At 35.2% G+C, this 24,566-nt stretch overlaps 1 protein-coding gene across 5 annotated transcripts in view; it reads left to right on the top strand.

Annotated features, from left to right (window-relative positions):
• The window catches only part of FCHO2 (FCH and mu domain containing endocytic adaptor 2), a 96,710-nt gene that overhangs the window by 50,272 nt on the left and 21,872 nt on the right, over positions 1-24,566 (top strand). The window contains exons 11-19 of one of the 5 annotated variants that reach the window (XM_071802367.1): positions 3,273-3,297; positions 10,934-10,991; positions 13,538-13,713; positions 14,381-14,392; positions 14,783-14,807; positions 15,668-15,710; positions 16,386-16,480; positions 20,265-20,774; positions 22,366-22,469. In XM_071802367.1, the coding sequence (XP_071658468.1) occupies positions 3,273-3,297; positions 10,934-10,991; positions 13,538-13,713; positions 14,381-14,392; positions 14,783-14,807; positions 15,668-15,710; positions 16,386-16,480; positions 20,265-20,774; positions 22,366-22,469 (1,048 nt within the window). Of the gene's footprint in view, positions 1-3,272; positions 3,298-10,933; positions 10,992-13,537; positions 13,714-14,377; positions 14,393-14,782; positions 14,808-15,667; positions 15,711-16,385; positions 16,481-20,264; positions 20,775-22,365; positions 22,470-24,566 lie in introns of all 5 variants that reach the window. The other 4 variants (XM_065860374.2, XM_071802368.1, XM_071802369.1 and 1 more) reach the window with 4 other exon arrangements.

Genomic DNA, 24,566 nt, shown 5'->3' with positions numbered 1-24,566 from the left:
ATAATTAATGTCGTATAAATATTTGATGATATTACTGTTCTAAACAGTTCTAGTGCGCCTTTTAAAAGTAATCCATTCTCTCTGGAAAGTTGTTTACAACACTTTTTTTTTGTGATACATAACTTTTGAAGTATGAAGTAGGAGCAAAAAAGTATTTTTGGTCATCTGCCTTTTGCATTTTGCATTTACTTAATTGCAAAATAATTGCAAATATTTTTATAGTACCAAGTACTGTTGTGTTAGTGAATTCTGTACCTCTTATCTCGTCCAAACAAAAGAGTTATTTTGCCACCACATTGATTGTCACTCGGTCTCACATCTCATGTGTAAAAGCCTCCTTGCAAACCTTCCATCCATTCTTTGTCAGGTGATGAAATGTATTCTGGCCCCAGCAAAAGTTTTAGACTCTTCATAGTGTTTTTCTGGAGCCATAAAAGACCTAAAAGCTCCAGATTAACTCTTCCTAGGTGTATGACTTGATGTGTCCTTACTCAGACATCGTTTTTCTTGACCTGCAACAGAAAATTTTCTTAGACACAGAGGGCTGAAAACTGGCTTCTGCACTACTCTATTTCCCCAAAAATAAGACCTACCCCAAAAATAAGCCCTAGCGTGAATTTTTTCGGGATCTTTGAGGATTTTCGAAATAGAAGCCCTACTCCAAAAGTAAGCCCTAGTTACAGTTCATTTAAAAAGTCAATTTAAATAGTGTCCAGGCAGCTATACATGTAAAAAAGTAATAAGTTTTGGAGCAAAAATTAATATAAGATCCTGTCTTATTTTCAGGGAAACAGGGTATGTTAATCCCTTTCTATCTTTATATGCGTATTCATTCTAGTATCTGAATACTTTTCTAAAAGCTACTTTTTCCCAGAGGTATTTTTTTTAACATTGAAAGATAAAATGAGTGTTTCTTTCTAGAAGAAATTTTGGTTTTCATGGCATAATGATGTCATCAGAAAATATAAATCAGCTCAGCTAATCTGAAATGAAAAAAAAAATTTCCTTGCTTTCAACAGTTGGACTGAAATGTGATTCATATTATTTTATTTGTTTCTGTATTTACACACAATACAAAAATAAATAGATTCTGAGGTCAGACAAAAGTGTGACTGCATGATATTGGCCTTGTATGTAACACATGCCATAGACTTTTACAGATACTCTTACATTGATCTGTAATTTGTAAATGAACTAGAACATCACAAATAATAGAGGATTCATTATGTGTTTAAGTAAAATAGTGTAATAGTCATTTATGATATTTTAAAAAAATGTTATTGCTAGTCTAAATTTGTCTAATTTCATCTTAGCTGATGATTCCGTTATAGGCTGTACATGATAAATCTCTATCTCTATCTCTATCATCAGAAAGTCAAGTCCTTTTTTCACGTCTTGCGAAATTAAGCTGTAAGTTTGTTCAGTTTGTGTAGGACAGGCTTACCAGATCTAGAAAAACATTTATGGTTTGTAGGCTTTTCATTTCATCAATACAGTTTTTAAAGTGTTGACACGTAAACCGCATGTTGTGTCTAGTAATGATTTTACACAGGGAAATTACACACACATATTGCAATACAGGTTAGTCAAGCATTTAGCTTCTTTTTTTAATAACTGCTTTGCATGATTTGGTTGTTTTGGTTTCTCTCTACAATCCTTAAATTCCCTATTTGCTGGGATACGTTACTTTATACTAGACACATGACCTACTTCTTTGAATTGAAAGAAAGATCATAATCTAGTGATGTAAAAGCACATCTGTCTAAAAACTGATGTCCTCATTTTCCACTTCACCAACATTTGCGAATTATTGAGTTTTCCTTTGTATCTTGAAGGGATCATGGAAAGTACTGTTGGTGCTCTTTTGAATGATACTAGATCTGCCATTACTTTTTGTGATCTTTTAGCTCGCTAATTTGAGAATCTTTGTTATAGGCTGAATTACCTTCATTGTTGTTTGCCTCGCATCTTTCACATTGCTTAACTTTTATGGACGTCAGGCTGTCTCGTTTGAGTACAATCACTTTTTAAAACCAGATGTCAGAAAGTCTGTGTTATCTTTTGAGAGAAGTTTAATACTTTGTCTTTTTGAGGTGTAAAATAGCTTTTAAAAGAGCTCTTCCTATTGCTATGAATTCAGTTTAGCCAGCAGAGGGAGGTAAGACATAAGTCAATTAGAAACTTAGTCACTTATGGGGTTTTTTTATGTGCGGCCTTTCAGAGGAGAAGGGATCCTTCATCTCAGTATTAGTTCCTTAACAGGCTGTGCAGAATTTCATATTAATGTTCCATGTTAGCAAGTTTAAGGGCACTATAGTTTCTACATTTAACCCATTTAGGCTTTCAGAGAAGATTATTTAGGTTGTAATTTTTTTCCCCTCTCTTTTCAATAAGTGCATGCTTAGGTAGTTCAGTTTGATTATATAAAAGCACTGTTGTTTGGTTACACTGCCACTTGCAGCTTTATTTGCCAGGATGCAAATTAGAGACAACCTATATGCTGCTCAAGTATTCCCACATTCTGTAAATGTTATTGCATCTGCCTTTTGCAGACATCAGAGAGAATCAGTGTCATTCATTTTTTTTACGTATCACTTCTTAAGTCTAAGTTATGGTGAAAAAATCTTATGCTTGTGGTTAATGTGCTTCCAATCACTACGTTTCTGTTTATGCCTTTTTTTTCTTTACAAAAAAAAAAAAGGTGATAATTAGGAGAGTATTTCATATTTTTTTTTCCAGCATCTCCTAGTGCTTGACTGCAACTGCGCTTGACAAATATGAACTAAGAATGAGATTCCAAAAGAGTAAAGCTCTGAACTCCTCTAAGAATAGCATAATTTCTTTGGATACTGTTTATTGTCCAAAATGGTTTGCAATTGCATGTGGACTGTTTCATTAGCATTGCTGACTTCTACTTATTGGGCACATCAACCACAGAGACTTGACTCTTAAAGTATATTTATCCAGAACACAGTGTGGTACTTCTGGCTTCCCTTGATTTTTATTTTTCGTTATGATGTGAGTTTGGTTTTTCAGCATTTATTTTGAATTTTTCTTCTGTGTTTTGAGCATAAACTTTCAGCTTTTGTTTAAATCTCAGTAAGTCGAATGTGGATGATTTATGGTGAAAATTTTAAGAGTTTGAGACACAAAAGAATCAAATGTAATGTTTAAAAGGAATTGAAAAATATTAAAGAAGTACAAGAACTGCATGAATAAAATAATTTGTGCATTTTATAATTGTGTGTTTGTTGTTTGTTTGTTTTTAATAGGGAGTGTCCAGATGCAGACTCAGTTGTAAGTACACTTATTTCCAAAACAAATGCATATGCCAATATTGTCAAGCACTACAGTCTGAGAAACTCAACTTATATACCATCTCTGCAATGCATTATTTATCTGATAGAGGATTTAGTATTTTAATAACATTAATTTGGTATTTTAATAACGTTAATTTTGCTCAATATTAAATGTTTAGCAGTATAAGCAAATATGCATCAGTAATACTTGTTTAAAAACTAAAATTGTTAGGAAATAAAAAAAGTGGTTTTGCTGTAAGCATTTACTACATTTTTTTTCAAGTTGATAGTTCAAATTCTTTGGCTAATAAATGCTAAGTAAGAAAAAGTTCAGTTTATATTATTGTGAGTCCAACTTTGCATCATCATAGTACACTGCTTACTAATGTTTCCTTTGAGAACCGTTCTATTATCAACGGGATTCTGCTTTACCACTGGTGATAGGGTGTTGAAATGCACCTTTTAAAATATGGCTTTAAATGCAGTATCTGTAGATGCACCTTTTTAATGGCCTGTTTTTCACTGCTGTCAGTTTCACCTGTGATACATCTTACAATTTTATTTATTAAATCCAAACAAGTGACAGTTGCAAAATGAGTTGGTATGTTAATGCTTTCTTATTTCCTTAATTGAGCCTTTTTATTTAAACATATATGTGTTCTTGAATTATGTGTAACAGAGATTGCATCTCCTTATAGCTGTATTATGGAATAATTTATGGAATAATTTAAGTGTTTTTTTTGTAGTCTGATTTGGTTTTCAGTTCATTTATTTAGGTGTCAGTTAAGTTAAATAATTTAAATTTCCAAGTTCATCTGTTTTGTGGATTTTAATCTTTGTGTCTAGTATCTGGAAGTTTTAGTACCTAATATTAAAACTTCTTTTGAGAAACTTGGTTTAAAAAAAATTTAGTAGAACCATTCCTCTAAATAAGGAAATTTTGCCACATAATAAAACTATACATGTAAGAGCAACCTTGTAAGCATCATCAAGACAGCTATTTTATCCTGTGCTAGGTAATCTTGATATAGAGCAAATACATTTTCTTGGGTACATTTGAAGTAAAGTACCTTTAAAATTATCCATATACTTGTCCAGCTTTTCATGGAAATAGTATCTTTTGACAGTTCAGATTGCATCACTTGAGTGAACTACAACTGGATTTTGGCTTGCAATCTTTATTCTCTTCTTTGCTTATTTTGGTCTCTAATTTAAAATAAATTTTTTTAAAAAATTTAAAAAATTCAGGTGTAAATGTGTTTGACGTTCTTTCTGGCTACATGAGGCACACCATATGATCATCTAATTTAATTGTTCTAAGTTAATTGTTCTGTCTAGATATTACTTGTATTTGATTAAAAATAAAGACTTTACTTCCTAACTTCGTCTAGCAACAAAACTGATACTTTCATTGCATTCCTTTTATTTTTTTTATACCAAATATTTTATGAATGCATTTGGAACTGTAAATTGGTCAATCATTTCTTCTTGCTTTGTACAGGCTACAGTTTAATTCTGAATGGTAGAATGTTTTAACAGCAGAAACCATTATTATAATTCTCATGAAAAGTGATGCAGCATACCAATGATGAGATTAATTGCACCCCAGAGTGCCCTTACATCTTAAGGTTGTGATCTTCCTCTGAAAGATCCCATTTCAAACTCTTTCATTTTTGTCTTCTCTCTTAAGGTTTCCTTTCTATTTCGTATTTCAAACTTGATCTAAATAGGTACAGCTATCTATAGTATAATCTCTATGAGCATTTGTTTTGTATTGATCTTTGCAATAAATTGCACAATTCAGGAAATGTAAATTGGGAAAGTATTATTGCAAAAAATAAATAAAAAAGGCAAATACAATTTGTATTTAATTGCTAGAAAATGCTGAGGACCAGCCCTCAGAAAATTCAACTTATTTAATGTGTTCCAGTTATTATTTTAGCCAGCTTTGATCACTCACAGAAAATCTGTCTGGCTTTTATATTATTAACATAGTCGTTGTTAAAAGTTGGCTTTTGTTTATTTGTCAAGAATTTTGATTGTGTGAAATGAATGTAAGAGATAAGCACTCTACAGTTATAAATAACTCTAAGTACTGGGTTAAATATGTTGAAATTTTAGAAGTTGAGGATCCAGTAAGAACTACATTCAATACTTTATCTACCGGTTCTGTGTGATATTATGAATTTTTGAACATCCATTTTGTAGTCAATACCATTAGGGCCTTCTCACTAATCCAAAATGGATAATGCAGTGTGTTTGAACTTGTTTTCTCTGTTTACAGAAAATGAAACAGTGAGATGGTCCTAAAAAATGGGTTTTTTTAACAAAACGAAAGTTGTCAAATTCATCTGTGGCAAGACAACCACTTATGGTTTTTGTAGCTGCCAGTTTACATGTATTAAAAAATGGAATTTTCAAATAAAATTGTAAAGTCCTATCAAGAGTTTTTCGTAACTGCTGTAGGAGGTTTTTTGTGCTCATGAGTAGTAAGGCAACTGAGAGCTGGTATTTGTTAAAAAGATTGACTACTTGAATAAGCAGTCTCTGTTTAAATAAAGATTACAGTATGTCATGAGATTTAAAATTCCTGTGTTGTTATATGTCAGCCTACACATGTAACTTCCATTAAGCTAAGCCTTGATAATTAAGAAAAGTAGAAACTTAACTGTGTGTACACTGAAAAGAGATGGCAACTGAAGTCTGGCTCTTTATTACCTAGAAAGTTTTTCTAAAGGCAGAACTAATTGTTTTGTTTCCCATGCATTTACCATATCTTTAGGAATTGTCTGTAGCTCTAGTAGAAACTTTTCTTTTGCAGAAACAATCACAAAGTTCCATTTGTGTCCAGTAAGATCTGAATTTGAATTGCAGCCCTTCCCTTGGTTGGGATACTTGCAAATCTCTTTCTTCTACTTGACTGCCTATTTTCATGAAGACTGGAGTAATGTAATTATCTTTGAGTCCTCTGTTCTGTCTGTCAAATCCATTTGAAATTGTCCAGTAAGTTCAAAAGTAATTAAGAAGGGAGCCACAGATGCATAGAACATAATGCTGAACCTTTTTTCCTAGGCAACTGGGATGCAAACAAATATACCAAGGCATCCAAAACTTTTAATTAACCTCTTTACATATGAGTGTAGAGTGATTATGGTTGTATGGTTGTATTTTTATTGCTTGGGACTGACAGAATTTGGAACCATCAAACTCTAATTAGTGGAACCTAAGTGTAACCTCATATTTAAGGAAATTCAAATGTTTTTCTTTTTTTGCATTTTGTAATGTTCAGTTCTGGCATATTTTGAATAGCTGCTGTTGAGACAGGGTACAAGGCTTTGTAGTCATAGCACAAGACAGGAGCACTTTGAATACCTGTTTTTCTTGCTTTCTGCATCTCTGGCAATGGAAGGAACTGGCTGCTCTATTCTTACATGTCTTTTGGGTTAATAGGCACCCTAAGGAGGGGAGGCTGATACTATGCAATAGCTCTGTCTTAATCTGAGGATGTCAAAATTACATCTCAAGTATGTCAAAAGTGGAGAGGTTCTTTTTTTCCGTTGTTCCAGGGTATAAGCTTCAACTGCTTACTTTGAGTTCACTTTGATTCTCCTCTGGGTTACAGGAAGTCAGTCCAGTTCAGTAAAATGATAGAAAGCTCATCTGTCAGAAAAAGCAACAGTGAGCTGTTCAGCTGTGCTGTATCTTGAAGCATAACCCAAGAAAAACTTGATAAAAAGCTCTCATAACCACTATAAATATCCCAGGAGAAGAGAAAACAGAAATCAAGCTGAAGTGAAGGTTCTTTACTTCTTGACCAATGGCCAACCTGTATGGAGTGCTAATGGTGCTGAGGAAGGGCCAAATGAAGTAGCTGTACTGCAACATGATCCTGATGTTCTTCTCCTGTCCTTTTTATGTAGCCCAGAAGAACTAGTGACATGGTAATAGTGTGGCTTCTTCCATTTCAGATGACAGATGGGACAGAGCAAGGAAGCCAAATCAAATTATTCACCAAAACTTCAAAAAGATATTTTGGCAATAGAATGCTCAGTCTTCATGTTTTTTGTATAGCCAGTTTTACTTTGTTATTTGATATGTCCTTATGTTTTATTTCTTTAGTTATTCACCCCAGAAAGTTCATGGAACATACTAATGCAGAGAGTTGTAAACTCTAAATTTTTAATGAATATTTAGAACTATATAATATCTTTATTAGTAATATGTTGTATTACATCTGCAAACATGGGGAAAACTCTGTGTTTTTTCTAGCTATTTGTTCAGTTGCTTAACAGAACCTTTGAGAAAGTGAAACGTTCTTCCGAGGAAGTCCACCTTTCCCGTAACTTCCACAGAGTTCAAGTTACATGCATATTGAGCTTTTTTGTACTGTGGAGACTACAAAAAATGTGTTTGCACAGGGGGCTCGACCAGACCTTCATCCCGTATTGTACTAATAGCTACTTCTTACAGAAACCCAAAGTTTGCAAAGATCTTCTTCCTCTGTGTTGAAATTTAAAAATGATGCAAGTATACATGAAAGCAGTGTTCTTTTCCTTGCAATCAGCACGATAGGCAAATCAGGTCTTGTCTGTATTGTGTCTGCTACTTGAAAGTGGCACTGTGATCCACCACAGAACATACAGTTCTGTCACAAGAGTGTTGAGAAGGGAGTAAGAATTAGTCAGGTAGATGTAAGGGCATTTATTAACATCAAATTCACGAATATGTCTCTCTCCCAAAGTGCTGTGTCCTCTACTGCTGTTCCAAAATGTAGCTTAATTAATAAAATTCTGATTTTTCAGAAAGCAGAACTGTTCACCAGTTCAACTGTTCAAAATGTTGAAAATAATATTTTGAAATTACTTCTTAACTTGTAAGAAAGATTTTGAGGCACCATTTGCTTGTACATGAAACAATCTGTCTTCGTCAATCCAGAGGTACATTAAGTATTTCTTCCACCCTTCTGTTGGTTTACACAAAAATGTAAAATCACCGTCTCGTTAATTAAAGCAGGAGGTGTGTTAAGAATGATCATAAATTGGTACAAGATCAATCTGAATCATTGACAAAGCTGGAAATACAAAGCGGATTATTTCTCACTCTGTATACACTATGTACAATCAGAAGTTTTAAATTACATATATTTAAATTTTAGAAATAGGGAAAAAAGTACAAATTAAGTTCTCTGTGAACAGTTAGGGGAAAAAAAGAAGTAGTGATGTTGGCCTGCTGGAAAAGAAGCAAGGAATTTTTCAGTTCCTGTGTTCAAAATTCAAGTTTTACAGTTTCTATCCTGGTTACCTACATATTAACTTCAACTTTTTTTCTAAAGTAGTGAATACAGCTACTTGCTAAAGTGCCATTGCTGAGGAACAGGTGATTCAAATATCTTTGCAAGATCAGAAATAATTAACATAAAAATATTAAGAAAGACATTTAATACTTAAAGAACTTGAAGATTTTAGTGTTTTCTATGGATTTAGTTTGTCCTAGAGATTATTCAGTAAATTAAAAATAATCCAATGAAAAGAATTTCCGCAAACTAAGTTCTTTCACAGTTTTATACCACAGGTTTGCCAGCTATGTTGTTATGATGTGTGTGCTTAATAATAATATCCTTTACATATATGACCCAGCTGGAAGAAAAACTAAATGTTGTATATTTAAAGATTTTTGTTGGTTTTCAGTTCATCTTAACCATGAATGATCCTGATCTATTGGAAATTGCTTAATATGACAACTAAAATAATTTCAGAATTCAGAAATTGTAGTATTGTAGGAAAATGTACCTACCCTCTAGCTATATGTTTTTGTTCTGTTTATTTTGATGTCAAGTTCCATTAGTGTTTTTTGGTAGATAAACAAGGTCAGCCTGAGGTCAAGCGTAGCTAAGAACTCTGATTCGAGCAAGTAGATCTAAGGTACTGGACCGTGTGATCCTGCTTTTATTACCTTTTCCACCGCCCCCCCATTCCTTTTCCTTCTTCCCACCCCCACCTCCCCTTTGTTTTTTCAGTCAAATAGTGATGAAGTCCATGTCTTGCAAGTTTTTCAAGAAATTTCATCTATATGTTCCATATTTTAAAATTCAGGTTCAGGCTTAAAGCTTATTTTTTTGTCCTTAGTTTGATGCACTATTTAATTGGCTACAGTATTAAATCTCCTATATGGGATTCTATTTCTTACTCTTTTTTAGCAGAAATTTGATCTATATTTAAAGTAATTTTGGTTCAGAACTGCCAGATTTGAAGAGCTGTACAGATGACAATCTTAGTAAAATATCAGACATCCCATATGGGATATCTATAAAAGGAATAGAGGGACAACTACTTTTTAATGTTTATCTTCCTCTGTAATTCAAAAACTTTTCAAGATGAATATATCCTTAAATTTGGTTTCAAATTTTAGGTAAATTCAAGTGGTTTCTTGCTCGTCCACTTTAAGTCTTCATTTTGTTCTGTCTTATGACTTATATACAGTATGGCAAAATATATCTTGCTAATGTATCTCTATCAGTCAAGCTACTTCCCAGTACCTGATTGGTACTTCAGAATAAATAACTTTTTAATATGAATATTGTCATTTTATAAGAATTTTGTAATAGCTGAAATCACTACATTTTGAAGGCATTTTGTTTGTGGTTTTTGTAATAAACTTACTGTAGCATCTCAGCAGTTCACATAGACTAACTATGCACACAAAATCATGAGTGGGCTTTTCTGTTTTGAATGGACAAAGTGTATCTGTGTATCCAACTTTATCCCTTTATAAACATGCTCATATGTAATTTTTTGCACATTTTAAAAATCTAGATTATTATATTAGAGACTTGTTTTTCCCTACCCCAAAACATTTTCATTCAACTAAGTGCTTAGCTAAGCCTTCTGAATTATTTTAACATAATTTTCTTTAATTTATATTTAATTGCCTGCAAGAACTGAAAAGTCGAACTAGTGTGAAGCTCCCAGGTGCTTATTAGTGCTGAAAATCCAGGAAGGTGCTGGAGATGTATAAATGAAAACTTTGGAACCTGGGTTTGAGCATTTGTGTTTAAGTTTCATCTATGCCTTTTAAAGAATGTGAATATTCTTTGATAAAGTAACAATACAGGCTTGCTGCCTTTTCAAGGGGGGTGGAAGTTGCAACCTGTGTAACCTGGAATGTTTTTACTTGTTTATTGAAGTATTGACTAATACTTAGGAAAGATTTTGATCCTACACCATCAGAGCCTCCAGTGCCTTAGCTGAGAGAATTAGAAGTAGAAATTGGAATAATATTTGGGGCTGAGAGAATTGCAGGCTTATCAGTACTACTCACTAGTAAAGCTAAAATTCTTCTGTGAGTTCCTGACCTTTTTGATAGAGTACCAGTAAAGGCAGATGCATTCAAACTTGCCAGTTTTCATAGGAAATTTGGAGGTTCTTCCGTTGTTTTTTGTTCCGGAGGTATCTTGTCTATCACTGCTTCTGAACTACAGAGCATCATTTGAGATAACTAAAAAAAAAGTTGGTATTGGACTGAATTTTTGTCAGTAACAAATGAAAATTTGATTATGACTGCTTATGAAAGTCATTGCTATTCACTTTTAATTATTAGTTATTTGTCAATATCATTGTTTGTTTGTTTGTTTTTAGAACATTCCTGATGTAGATGATGAAGGATACAGCATTAAACCAGAAGCAACACAGGATATCCTTTTCACTATTAATGTGCCAAGTTATTTGATGTTTTTCAGTTCTATGTAGAGAAGAAGTACTGATGAAGTGTTAAGCAATATTGTATTCTTATATTTATAGATTTTTGCAAAATATACAATATTTGTCTTAGGTTTTGTGTGTAAGCAAAAAAAAAAAAAAAATCCAGAACAGAGGCTTTAAGGTGATCACACAGATCTTTCTCCTTGAAAAGAGAGTTTGCAAAGTTTGTAAACTTTTTTAAACATACAGAGTAGTTATCTGTTCCATACCTGCACCCTTCCACTTTTTTATAACACCATTGAAAAGACTGGGAGCTCCCCCAGTCTAGAAACAGAAGTTCTGTTACTTAATGAGGTCATTTTACCATGTGCTGTTTCTAACTGGTGCTTCTAGGTTTTATTGTCTTTTTAATAATAGCTTAGATATGCAGAACAGATTTTTGTTATGGGTACTTTTTATGGAGGCTTGGGATTTTCTTTGTTCTTCCTTTGAAGAAAAAGATTCTTATCCTCTTTTTTTCCTTCCATCAGAAACAGAGGGAAGCTGTACTTAAGTGCTGGAAACAATTGCTCTAGGTCTAAGCAAGCTTAATGTGTTTGCAAGATAGTTCATTTTTGGAAATGTATTCACTGATGGTTCTGAGTACTGCAGATAAAAGATAAACTTAGAGTAAAAGTAAACTTACACTCTGCAATTACCTTAAATGGTGAAAACTTTCAGCAGCTAACAGCACCTTAAAGTGAGCCAATCCATCATCATAGCTTCTCTGTTTTCATCATCTTTGCATATTATGCCTTTGTTGCCCCCAGTGAAGATTCCTGCACTGATAAAAGCACTTCACGTTTCCTATTTACAAAATTGGTATAGAAGTGAAATACTTTCGTCGGGTTCAGGGGAGGATTTTTTCGTATTTTGTGTATATTCATGAAATGGAAAGAGGAGTGAATAACATTCATCTTTTGTGAATTAGTCACCTGTGCACCCTTTTCTCCCTTATCCTTTTTGTCATGAAACAATAGAAAGACCATACATCCAGTGAAAAAACTCAGTGATTTGTAATACCTGTCAGCCTTGAGCTTCTGAAAATCTTGACCAGATTCAGGGAGGCATCAGTTCTTTTCTCCTTTCCTCCCTTAGCATCCAAGAGTGGATATTTATTCTGTTGATGGGAACTCTTGAGACTATTTGTTGTAGGACGGAGGTGTCAAACTCATTTTCACTGGGGCCACATCAGCCTCGCTGTTGGCTTCAAAGGACCAAATGTAATTTTAGGCTCGTATAAATGTCCTACTCCTACTCCTTACTGTATAAATGTAACTACTGCTGTTGTAGGACATTCTTTTACCATAAGGTCAGTCAGTCTCAATAAGTCCAGTTTTAAGTTGGAAAAGCGCTTTACAAGAGCTGCCTAATTCATAGGAAATGTATCTTGAAACTCAGTGATGACTTTGAAGGCAAGAGATCTTTTGATGAAATGAAAAATGACTTTAACATTTTCTTTTCCAGATATAATCCACTTTGGGGGACAGATAGCCTGTAAGATGAGGACATTTGACTTTTTCCTCACCACAGCTCAGGGATTCTTTCAGTTGAAATGTATTTGGATTGTCTTTAGGGTTCAGGGTTTTAGTCTTTGTCAGGAAATGGCTTGAAGAGATTTCATTCAAATGGCTGGCATATTTCCAAGTGAAAACAACAGAAGTGAGATATAGAATATGTATGCTTCTCCTAGGTGGTAAGAAACTTTTATGTTTAAGCACAGGAAAATTTTTAAATTCTTACTTGCCAGAACAAATTCACCTTTTCAGGCTTAGCACAGGCCTTTCAGAGCTTTTGTTTAGTGCAGATTCAGTCCATTTAAAGAGCCAAGACTGAATTTGTCTGTATGCTTTGCTTATTTTGAGGACTGAGTTGTTGTTGTGACGCCTTTAAGCAGCTGATGGTGTTCAGTTTACTGTGCAGCCTTCTGTGTGACGGGCATCCTTTCTTGCCCCTTTTGCAGGATGACACTGAAAGTTTTGCAAGCAATGGTGGCTGCAGCTGCCGCTTCTTCCTCTACTGTTCATGCTGGGTACAGGTAGCATGGTTGTTTCACTGCTAATTAAAAAGGCTGGGCATTCCTTCACTTGGTTTAAAAGGATTTATACATTTTTCATTACAAATCATAAATTTAACATGCAGAACTGTTGATACTGTAGAATCTTTCAGTTATCCTGATGCCTTCAAATATGCAGTTGTTCAGTTATATGGTATGTACTGCAGTTTTTCAGTTATATGGTATGTATTGCAGTTTTTCAGTTATATGACATAGCACCTTTTAGAACAGAATGTCAGTGTGAAGATGAAAGGAATATAAAATCTGAATTTTACTTCAGAGTTGTGAATTTTCATCAGTGGATATATTCGAGTGTCTGTATAAGCACATAAAGAGCTTAGGCAGCATTGTTTATCTGTGGCGTTCAGTTAATATGAGTATATTGTAGAGAGTAATTACAAAATGGATTAAGCAGATGAATTTCCACCTTAACTGAGAAAAACATACCAAAGAGAATCATTTCTATTCATCCAGTGATTCTGACTCTGAAGATGATGAACCCAGGAGGTTCCATGTAGAAATAAAACCTGTCCAGCCAAATAATAGCTCTCAATATACCATGCCTTCACTGGATGAATTAAAAGTATCTATAGGAAACATCGCTCTTTCTCCAGCAATATCTGTAAGTTATTTTGTTCCCTGTATTTTTAATGCATAGATAAGAAAGTGGTAAAGAATTCTTAGTGTAAACATAGATTTTACTGTTCAGAATTTATTCTAAGTACAGTTATCGGGTTTTTTGTTGTTGGGGTTTTTTTGGTTTTTTTTTTGGTTGGTTGGTTGGTTTTTTTTTTTTTTTGGTTGGTTGGTTTTGTTTGGGTTTTGTTTTGGGTTTTTTTTGTGCACTAGGTCATCTTTGGTATGCAGTAAAACATCAAGTAGCTTCTCTCTTCTCAGATTTTAACTTTCCTTTGAGTCTTGGGAGTACTCCATCTTTGCCTTTCTGCTGTTGCTCCCACAAGACATGTGAATACATTGTGGAGTTAGATGAGCATAGCTTTTAACATAGTTTAACATAGTTTACTCTTCAATAATATACAAACCTTTAAAATATCATAAAATGTGGATACATGTAACTTACCATGCAGCTTTATTGTATGAATTCTGCAATCCACAGAAAGAGCCTTTATACCATGTGGTGATATTATGGATAAATAGTATTAAAGTATGCTAGTACAATATTCAGATTGCAATAAGAATACCTCTGATTTTAAGGATAATACTGTGTATAACATATTAAAATAATAATGATGATTTTTCTCTTATTTCCCCCCACATTTTGAAAGCAGAGACACAGTCCTGTAAGTACAGAATGGCTTTTTATTCACACTTTTAGATTAAAACCAAGCGAGTGTAGTATGTGAGGGAGTTACTGGGAAAACCATGTGATATATAAGCTGTTTAATTTTACTGCCCCAGCTTGTGAAGGGATTTATTATAGTAATAGTGCTCCCTTTGTCAGTTCTACAGTGTTCATTCCAGCCTTTTCTTACTGGTGTGATGGGTGTGCACTGGTTGCTCTGTCCTGCCTCATGTTCTTGTCATCTGCAACCTCAGAATGTTTTGCCTGGTGTTGAAAGCAAAGTATCTCATAGGAAGTTGAGTGGAAACAAGAATCATGAGGCTATTAAGCATTTTATTTGACAGTTGGTAAAATAATTTATTCCTTTCTTTTTGTTTGTTTGTTTCAGGCACAAATGAATCGGAATTCATCCAGTAAGTGTCAATCTTTCAGTCTATTTCTGTTATATTTTTGATATAGCATGAAAATATTTTTTAAATTGTTGAAGAAATAAACTTCTTAATTATCTACATCTTAAACAGGAAAAATATTTCTTCTTAGTTCTAGATACCACTATGATATTTGCCTTTGAACTACTCACAGTAAATTCAAAGGACGCAAATTTTTTAGTCAACATTTTAACATAGCTAGTAGGAGCGCCCAAATACCTCTGTTTTTTGGGGGGTTTTTGTTGTTTTTTTTTTAATGAATATATATATACTTGGCTGTTCCTGTTCTGGGAAACAGATGAGGCTGTCTGTGGCAGTGAAGAAAAACATCCAAGAGCCAGAGTGGAGACCCCATGGTAAAGGCTCCTATGCAAGTTCTTAGAACCTTTCCACCTGCTATGTTTAGGGTGGTCCACAAACCAGCAAGGCACACTCTCTCTGTTTTATAGTCAAAAACAAACAAAAAAAAGTGGCTGTGGAGACAGAGGACAGAGCATTATTCTCTATACTGTAGCGGTTTTGTTCAGTGGGAAACCAAGACAGATTTGCAGAAGAATTATATTGATGTAAACAGTACAATTTAAGGAAGAGATTTCAAATGAACAACAATTCCTCCCAAAATGTATTGGACTATCTAGTCTATCTAGTCCTCTCCTATTAGAAAGTATTTCAGAAGTATGTGAATTTATATAGTTAGAAATAATGCATATTCTCTTTTCCATTTTAATAATCATCCCTAATTAGTTTCAAACTTCAACCATTAATATTTAGTAATTTTTTTTTGTAACGAAGATGAAATTCTTGAGTGCCACAGCTTTAGTGATAATACTGTGTCTTTTGCTTAGGTGAAGAGTTAACAAAATCAAAACTTTCTGCTCCAACTAATGAGTAAGTTCAAATTTCAAATTCTATCAAGTACAGTTTGGTGGGAATTTAGTCTTATTTTTATCTACTACTCAGAAACTCAATGGAAATGTCAGCTGTCTGCTATTTTAAACTAGGCATTGATTGCATCATAAGAATCAAGCATTAATTATGTCAAAATGGTGACTTGTATTCATTTGCTTTCCCCTTCTAATGCGTTTGCTTCAATGTGATCTTTCTCAGTCGATATTTATAATTACATGGTTACAAAACATTGGTTTTTATTAAAATCTCAAGTTTACTTTCTATTATATAGTATTCGATAGTAAAGCATTTAAGATTACAAGCCCCAAATTTGGGCAGGTTTGTATTGCTTATAGATGCATATACTGGAATAAATGGATTTGAAGATGTATGTATCCTTGAAAATGACAGTCATTTAACTGACATTATGAAGTTTGTCCACACACAAATTTGCACCAAGGTATCCGTTCAGATATTCTCATTATGAATAAATCAGTTCCTTGACCTGCAATTTTTAAGTACTTTCATTTTTAGGTGCGAAGACTAATAAAGAAGCATTTATCAAATGTATTTATTGTATTTTTACATTTATGATCAAATTACTACCAAAGTTGTAGTTTGATTTTTATGAGTCTATACATCTTTCATTTGTATTCCAATTGTAACTCAATATAGAAAGGGGAACAGTGACTTCCTGGCATGGGATCCACTCTTCAGCAGTTCTCTTGAATCTTCCTCTTCAGCTTCCTTGGCATCCTCATCCTCCTCAGGTAAAATATTTGGTAGTAGAAAACTTTTTCTCTATATACTTCAGGGTGTTCTGTTGTTGCTTTTTTAGTTATTGTAAGGGGACATGATGTGACTATTGAAAGAATTTTGTAAAGCATTATGCTGTGTTATAGGTAATACACAAATGAGGGTGCACTATATCAGGCTTTCACGCTAGGAAGCAAAGGTGCAATAGGGAACACTAGAAGCCTTAGGAAAATTCTGTCTTATTTCTACCTGTTTTTTTAAATCACCTTGTTTCACTTTCCAGAAAACAAAAAATCACCATCTAGAATATAATCCTGATTTATCAACTGATAGGGCTGGGAGATTAAGTGGAGATTGTTGCAGGAACTATGAGTGAAGATGAGCTTGCGCGGTGAATAGGATGGGTTTCTTCTTTCCAGGAACACCTGTTGAGCTCTGTAGTACAAAGGCACCACAGAACTTCGCTGTGAGGAAACTGTGATTGTTAGGAGATATACAGGTGTAATCCAAGGCGAGCGGGATAAACGTAGCAGGTCTGAGACTAGAATTAAGTGGGAGTTCCTGGCACCACCTGAGAGCAAGGGTATTGGGAAGAAAAGAGGGGTTGAGGAGTATGGGATGTAGAGGGGGGAGGGCACATATTGTGTGGAAATTTGGGGGTGCAGGATTTTTGAAGGATATTAGTGTGGGTGGGACACTGTCAGGCTTTCCTGAAACCTGGTGTTTGGGGGAAAAGGGGGAAAAAAAATCATTGATATATTCAGAAGGCACTGAAAGAGTGAAATAGTGTATGAGTGGGTATGTGTCTTGAAGAGGCTGAAAGCAGGACATGTTGAGAAATTAGCTCATAAAGAGGAAGGAGAGATGGAAACAAAAACAGAAATTATGGCTATGTTAGGAACTACTCACTAAAAATATTTCTTTATTTATTATTTGTGTTGATTATCTTAGGGTATTTAAAGCAGAATCTGCTATTTACTAGCAGCAGCAGATGTGCTGTTTCTGTAGTACTTTTAAATCTGTCTCCTGTGGATCTGTTTTCCAACCCCTGCTGTCTTAATCTAGAGACTCTTCTCCCACATGTCTAAGAAAGGAAGTGTCCACTATTTCTTTTAGCTAGATTTTAATATTAAAAAAAAATACAGTAGACTTCGCTTCTTAGATCATAGTCATTACGTTCTAGCTGTTTTCCTCTGTACTTAATCATACAGATTGACAAATGGTGAGAAAAAATACATATATCAACAGGGGAATCCTGTTCTTCTTGGCCTTGGTAATGTCCTTGTAGCAGCAGCCAGCATTGCTATGTAACCCTTTGGGTTTTAAGAAAAACTTCTTCTTTCACTACAATTTTCTGTTCCTTAAAATTTATTATTTTTAACAAATCTAGATTACAGAAATCATTGGATTGTCCCTTTCTCACTTAGATAACCAGTAAAGATTATTGGGTCATGGATCCAAGTTTGTAACATATTTAAGAATAAATTGTATGTATATAAGTGGAATGTGCTGAAAAGAAGCGATGCTTTCTCAGAACACTTTTGCTAGCTTTGGTCTGGTGTCTGAGTCTGTAGAGGATGGCAGAAGATACTTAATTTGTTGTGCTTCTGGTTGTTACTGTATCTAGTTGTTCATTGCTTTGTTTGGATGGAAGTTAGAGCAGGTCAGGAAATATTCATACAGTCCCTCCTTGCAGCAGAACTGTGCAGAAAGTATTCCTTGACTGATAAGTAGTGACAGGTAACTGGGATCCATAACATCCTCTGTAGCCACGTTGGAGAGGAAGCACCTGCCTGAGCCCTCATACCTGACAGAGCCCCAGATTTAATTGAAATCAGTGGAATATAGTATCTGCTGGGCATAAGTCAATTTTAGATATGACATCTCTGCCTTGACAAAACTGTATCTGCTACATAATTGCTTAAAGACTTGTTGTTCTAGGAATTAACTGAGATATTTACATTTCTGTAATGATCCTTGGAGTTAAGTAGAAAAGTGAGTGGTCTAAAGTATAACAAATTACTAATAAATTTTTTGGGAAAAAAAAAGTGTTGGATTAACGTAGGATAAGGGGAAACAGCCACAGACTGAAACATAAGAAGTTCCATCTGAATACGAGGAGAAACTACTTTGATGGTGCCATAGCATTGGAACAGGCTACCCAGAGAGCTTGTGGAGTCTCCTTCTCTCTGGGGACACTCAAATCCCGCCTGATCACATTCCTGTGCAATCTGCTCTGGTGAACCTGCTTTAGCAGGTGGGTTGGACTGGATGATCTCCAGAGGTCCCTTCCAATCCCAACCATTCTGTGATATTGTTTAAATCAAGTTCTGATACTGACTAACCTGCAGCTTAGTTCTAAAGACTTTAAAAAATACACAGCTTTGATTTTTTTCTATTTTTTTGTATTTGCCTTAAAATCAATGTTTTATCTTCAACTTCAAGCTTAATATAGGACAGCTGATGCTTAAAGCTTTTGAAAGTCTGAATCCAAAACTTAAATTACATAACTTAGTTGGTGTTTTATCTGCATATCATGATGTAGCATGTTCCACAGATTACTTTTTTACTACTAAAACATTTCTTCAGATATTGTTTTGTAATTTTGTGTTAATGATTGAACACTTAAACTACCATGGTGTTTGAGCAGACAGTGGTTTATGCAGCACAGAAGTAAACTTCAGTCATCCATGAATAATCTTGCTTTATTAGAAGTTTAATCTAACTTTGTTATCTTAAACAAACACAACAGACATTTTTTAGCTATTGATATTGTAAAATTGCTTCTTTTTATTTATCTTCCTCATTTTCATCCATGTGTAATTTTTAAATAGTTTTGAGCATTTCCGCATTGCTTTTGAATAGGATTTATGGCAGAATTTCATATCCTTTGAATGATACTTAAAATATCTGAGAAATGGAAAGCTGTGTTAAAACTCTGTTTATGTGGGCTTAGAGAATGTACTTGTTCATGACTGGAAGACCACTGTAGACTGGACACCTGTGCTTTTGATCTGAACTTTTAAGCATGTTGGTCTCTCTTTTCTGTTTGTCTGCTGTTGCTCCTAGCTTTGACAATCTGCAAGATGCTTCTGTTGTCATTACTGCAACAGGCTACAGCCAAGTGCAGGGAATACTTGTGGAAAACTCCTGTTTTCCAGCACCTTGAAGACTATAGGATGAGAGAAAATAAACTGGGATGGGTGACACCTCATACATACAGTTACTAGATATGGCTTGATACAGACAGAATAATGTCAAACATGATCGTGTGACTTCATGGTCTTTATTCATTCCATGAACAGCCATTTATGTTGGGCCTTCTCATAGCAAATGTTAAGGATAAGAGTATAAAAATGTTTGGAAGAAACAAGATAGGATAGGTTTGATTAAATAGCTTTGAAATAAGTGAAAAGCAGAAAGCTATGGGGAGGAAACAAAAATCCAGTAGGACACAAAAAGGGAAAGACAAAGATGAGAGGAAGTTAAACCACAACAGAGAGGAAGTTAAAGGAAAAGGGAAGTAATGACAAGTAGGGCCTTAAGTGGAGAGAAAGACAGAACATTACTTTTTGGCTTAAAAAATGGAAAGTGACATGATTGGCAGTATGAATGAAGTACATGTGATATGTGGTTGGGGTTTTTATTTGTAAGTGGTGGGATTTTTAAACTTCTAGAGCAGTTACTTTTCATGCTGGTTGGTAATCCTCATGTAGCAGATATTGAATACTTTGGGGGATATTGAACTTTTTATCTTTTCAGTGTTGGTCCAGTTTCAATTCTTCCGTTTTCCTCCAGCCATTCTAAAAGAGCACAATAGGAGCTCCTCCTCATCTACCATTGATATGCCGGGGTGTAGAATATCTCAGTCTTTGCTTGGACACCAGGCTGATTCTGGGTCTACAAGCCCATCCTCACCAGACTTTACTCTTAGCACTTTGTGCAAATCTGCTGTTACAGCAGCACCATCAGGGAGCACCAGTACTTTATCCTGTGTTTCACGGTCTCAGAGTCAGTGGATTTCCTTTGCTGATGAACTTCTTACGATTAGACATACAAGCACAGACAAGAAGGAGCCCCCAAGATTGCATTTTAAAACTGAAAATGCCTGCCTTGCCTCTTCTGCTTTGCTTGGGAATTCTTCCAGCAGCTGTGCTTCTGAGGATCAAAGTGACCTTTTCAATAATACTATATGCCATGAACAATTATTCATTGAAGAAACTGTCACTGCTGCTGAAATTTCTTCCACATCATCTTCAGCACTACTGGATTATAGCTTAGTGTCTTCTTGTGGTCATACAAATAAGGGTATGGCAAGCATGCATTATGTACTGCTCTTTGCTAATAACCGTCTCCTAAAAGCAAGCTTTTGACTCATTTTTCTTTTTTATTATTATCGCTCACGTGACACTAAAATTAATTCATCTTCTTACTTAGAATGTACTAAATTGCTTCCTTGAAAGTTAGGACAATGAAGTAAATATTCAGCTTGAAATAAGAAGGAAATTTCAAATTAAAGGCATTGCTTTCTCTTAACTATGCAGAGCTTTTCTCTTTTAGAAATAGGAGTGAATTTTGTAGGATGTCAGACAGCAGAAAGATCTCAAAAATTAAGTTATTGAATTTGCAAAAACAATTCCATTCCTAAACATTTGTATAGATCTTTTCAAATTAAATAAAATTAAATAAACTGAATGTATAACTGTTCCTTTTTAACACCCAGTCCTTTGAAGCATGCATGATATCATGGTAGTGCTACATACTATGAGGGCAAAGGAAAAGTGCATTTGGGCAAGTGTGCCATGACTCACTGAATACCTGTGGTACTGTAGCAGACTACTCAGTGTTTAGCAGGAGCTGTCGTTTTGAAGCATAATAAGAGTTTTAGAGAAATGACTGATATTTTAGAAGTTAATTTTTCTAGGCACATTTGACTTTGCAGCTCTTATTGTGGATGTGGTCAGTATTAGCCTAATTTCTTTCTTTCAAGTCAGTGATGAAACTCCTGTACTTAGATGACAGCAGAGTTATGCTGAATGCCTGAGAAAACTCCATACTTAAAAGCTGTATTTTAAATAACATTAAGTGATATAGTTAAAAAAAAATCCAGAATAATTTGAGAGAAGTAATAGGATGTGCTGCAACAACATAGTAATATACTAGGATTTCAGAGGGTTTTTAAGTTTATTTTAGGTCTGACATGCTCAATGAATGGCATCTAACATTTATTTTGAAAGACAGTTTTATTCATTTATTTCGAAAAGTGACTTCATAAAAGCGGCATCTTTGTACTGCCACCACCATCTGTTACTTGTTTCTGGTAGGTTTAGGAGGACATGGGGCCAGTATTTTTTCAGTTGCTCTTTACTGCTGATAGCTTGGCTAAGTGGCAGTAAGGAGTTAGTGTGTTCTTACAATCAACAGAGCAATTTATCTGCTGCACTGGTATATACCTATTGAAGTCAATGGGATTTCAGTAGGCAAAATTTGGTGTAAGCAGGGTTATGTCAGTGTGAGCAAGGACTAAATATGCATTTCCACTGAATTTGTGTTAAGACATGGAAGACTGACCTAAATTCTGGATCCGCATAAATTATACACAAAAGGAAACTCAGGTAAAATAATCTGTTTTACATACAAACCTCAAAGGATAGTTGGTATCAAATCATTTGAGAACAATGAGAAAACTCATGATGCCACTTTTAGAGTCACTTTTCAGAGTATCACATGGCCCTATTTTAAAAGCATTTATGATTAATGGTAAATCTTACAAAACTGAGCTTGTAAAACAAGAATTTTTAATAGAAACATAACTTCCAGTTATCTATTCAAGTGTGTATGTATTTATGTTCAATGTGACCTTCCTAATATTTATTTCCTTACGTTTGCTTTCTTTCAGCAAGGCCCACAACTCCTCTTTCTGTAGGCACCATTGTACCCCCTCCAAGGCCTGCTTCAAGACCAAAGCTGTCTACCGGGAAACTTAGTGGGATTAATGAAATAGTATGTATTGATTGTTTTTTAGAATTCTTCATTGTAACCGGCTTTCAGATATACCGTTAATTTACGCTGTTACAGCAGAGTTACCTTCCAGCCAATGTTCAAGGAATCACATGAGCAGACTTTCACCATTGCCACATATGCATGAAAGTTGTTCATGATAACTGTATTACTATAACAAAATAATTCTTAACAGAACTACAAAGTTCCAAAACATATTTTTTGTGTCAGCTGAATGTTTTTACTTGTACAAATCAATAATTTGATAAGAAAAGGATAGCATGTTCGTGAGACAGAACTTTTTACAATATGAAAGAGTAGTGAAGTTATTAACAAAGCTCCATTGATTTAGGGATATCACCAAAGCTTTGGAGTATGAATGGTATTAAGTAGATCTTTATCAGTCACGTGTCGACACAAGTAGCCCTGCTGTGACTTCTCCCTGCCCTTGGTGCTGGTTGGTGGAGCAGGGAGGTGGCAGATTGCAGCAGCTGCCCTTTGGGTTAATGAGAGGCTGCATGCTGCCTGCACCTCTGCTCGCTGCCTGCAGTACAGGTCCTCCTGCCAATAAGGAATGTGGCAAAGAATGCAAATACCCAGACAGCATATCAGACCCAGCCATGCTTAATCTCCTCTGTGAATGTTAGGATTCTTTGGGTTTCATCTGACTTACTGACTCAGAAAAATGTTATTGTGGTGAGATCCTCTTCAAAGTAGCAAGATATTTCCACCATATTGTTGTTACAGACAGAATTCTGGTCCTATGCTTTGACAAATCTGAAATGTTTTTGAACTGTACTGCATCTCTGTAAGGTCAGAAAGGGATTCCTTTCCAGATTCTTTTCTCATTCAAATATAATCTTGTAGTAATTGCTTTTAGACCAGGGAATCCATCCTTCATGTTATTATACTTAGAGAGAGAACTTAGCTGGTACTGTTCTGCTGTGAAGTATGATTCTGCATAAAGCTACATTCATTTTAAACTGTTGTTTTAGAAATTGGCTATTATCTGGATACAAGTGAAAGATTTCCAGTTGGCTTTGTTACATATCAACTCCTTTTACGGTTCCCATAATCTGTCTTTTGACGCTGTATCCCACAGCATTCTCCTGGAGAAGCTGGCAGCTCATGGCCTGGGTGGGTGTACTATTTTCTGGTTGAAGAACTGGCTGGTTGGCTGGGCCCAAAAAGTTGTGGTGAAGGGAGCCAAATCCAGTTGGTGACCGGTTGTGAGTGGTGTTCCCCAGGGCTCAGTCTTGGGGCCAGTTCTGTTTAATCTCTTTATCAATGATCTGGGTGAGGGGATTGAGTGCACCCTCAGTAAATTTGCAGATGACACCAAGTTGGGTGGGAGCATTGATCTGCTGGACTGTAGGAAGGCCATACAGAGGCATCTGGACTGGCTGGATCATTGGGCTGAGGCCAATTGTAAGAGGTTTAATAAGGCCAAGTGCTGACTCCTGCACTTGAGTCATTAACAATCCCACGCAGCACTACAGGCTCAGGGAAGAGTGGCTGGAAAGCTACCTGACAGAGAGGGATCTTATGGCTCTGAGAAAAGTCTGAGTCTGCCTTCTTTGTACCTCCTTTTAGCTAGTGAAAGACTGCTAGGCAGTCCCTCCTTAGGCTTCTGTCCTTCAGGCTGAGCAGACCCAAGACACAGGTTCTTCAGCCAGTCTCTCTCTGTCTCTCTCTCTCTAATGCTCCAATGCCAACTGTTCTAGTTGCTCGCTGCTGCACTCCACTTCCAGTTTCTTAGTAGCTCTGCTTTGGCTTTGTAATGCACACATGCACAGGGCTGTAAACTTAGGTTCTGCTACTGTGCTATAGCACAATTATTGACAGGCTGCCACATAATCAAATACATTAGACTTAACTACCCAGGCAAAAAAAAATTAATAATGATACGCTATGAAGTAGTGTAAGTGATTTCAATGGGAAATGTGGATTCTGTGTTTTACGCTAAAAATAGGGTAGTATTAAAGGAACTATGTTGAGAAACACTATGAAATTCATTTGGGCTTGAAATTAAGAACTCTTCTATTTCCTTTTTTTCATCATCTTAAAACCACTTTGTGTAATGCTCTTGTAATCTCTTCT

This window comes from Patagioenas fasciata, chromosome Z (assembly GCF_037038585.1).
Source record: "Patagioenas fasciata isolate bPatFas1 chromosome Z, bPatFas1.hap1, whole genome shotgun sequence".
Taxonomy (NCBI): domain Eukaryota; kingdom Metazoa; phylum Chordata; class Aves; order Columbiformes; family Columbidae; genus Patagioenas; species Patagioenas fasciata.
Note: the sequence above shows the minus strand (reverse complement) of the source record. Positions and strands in the feature narration are given on the sequence as shown.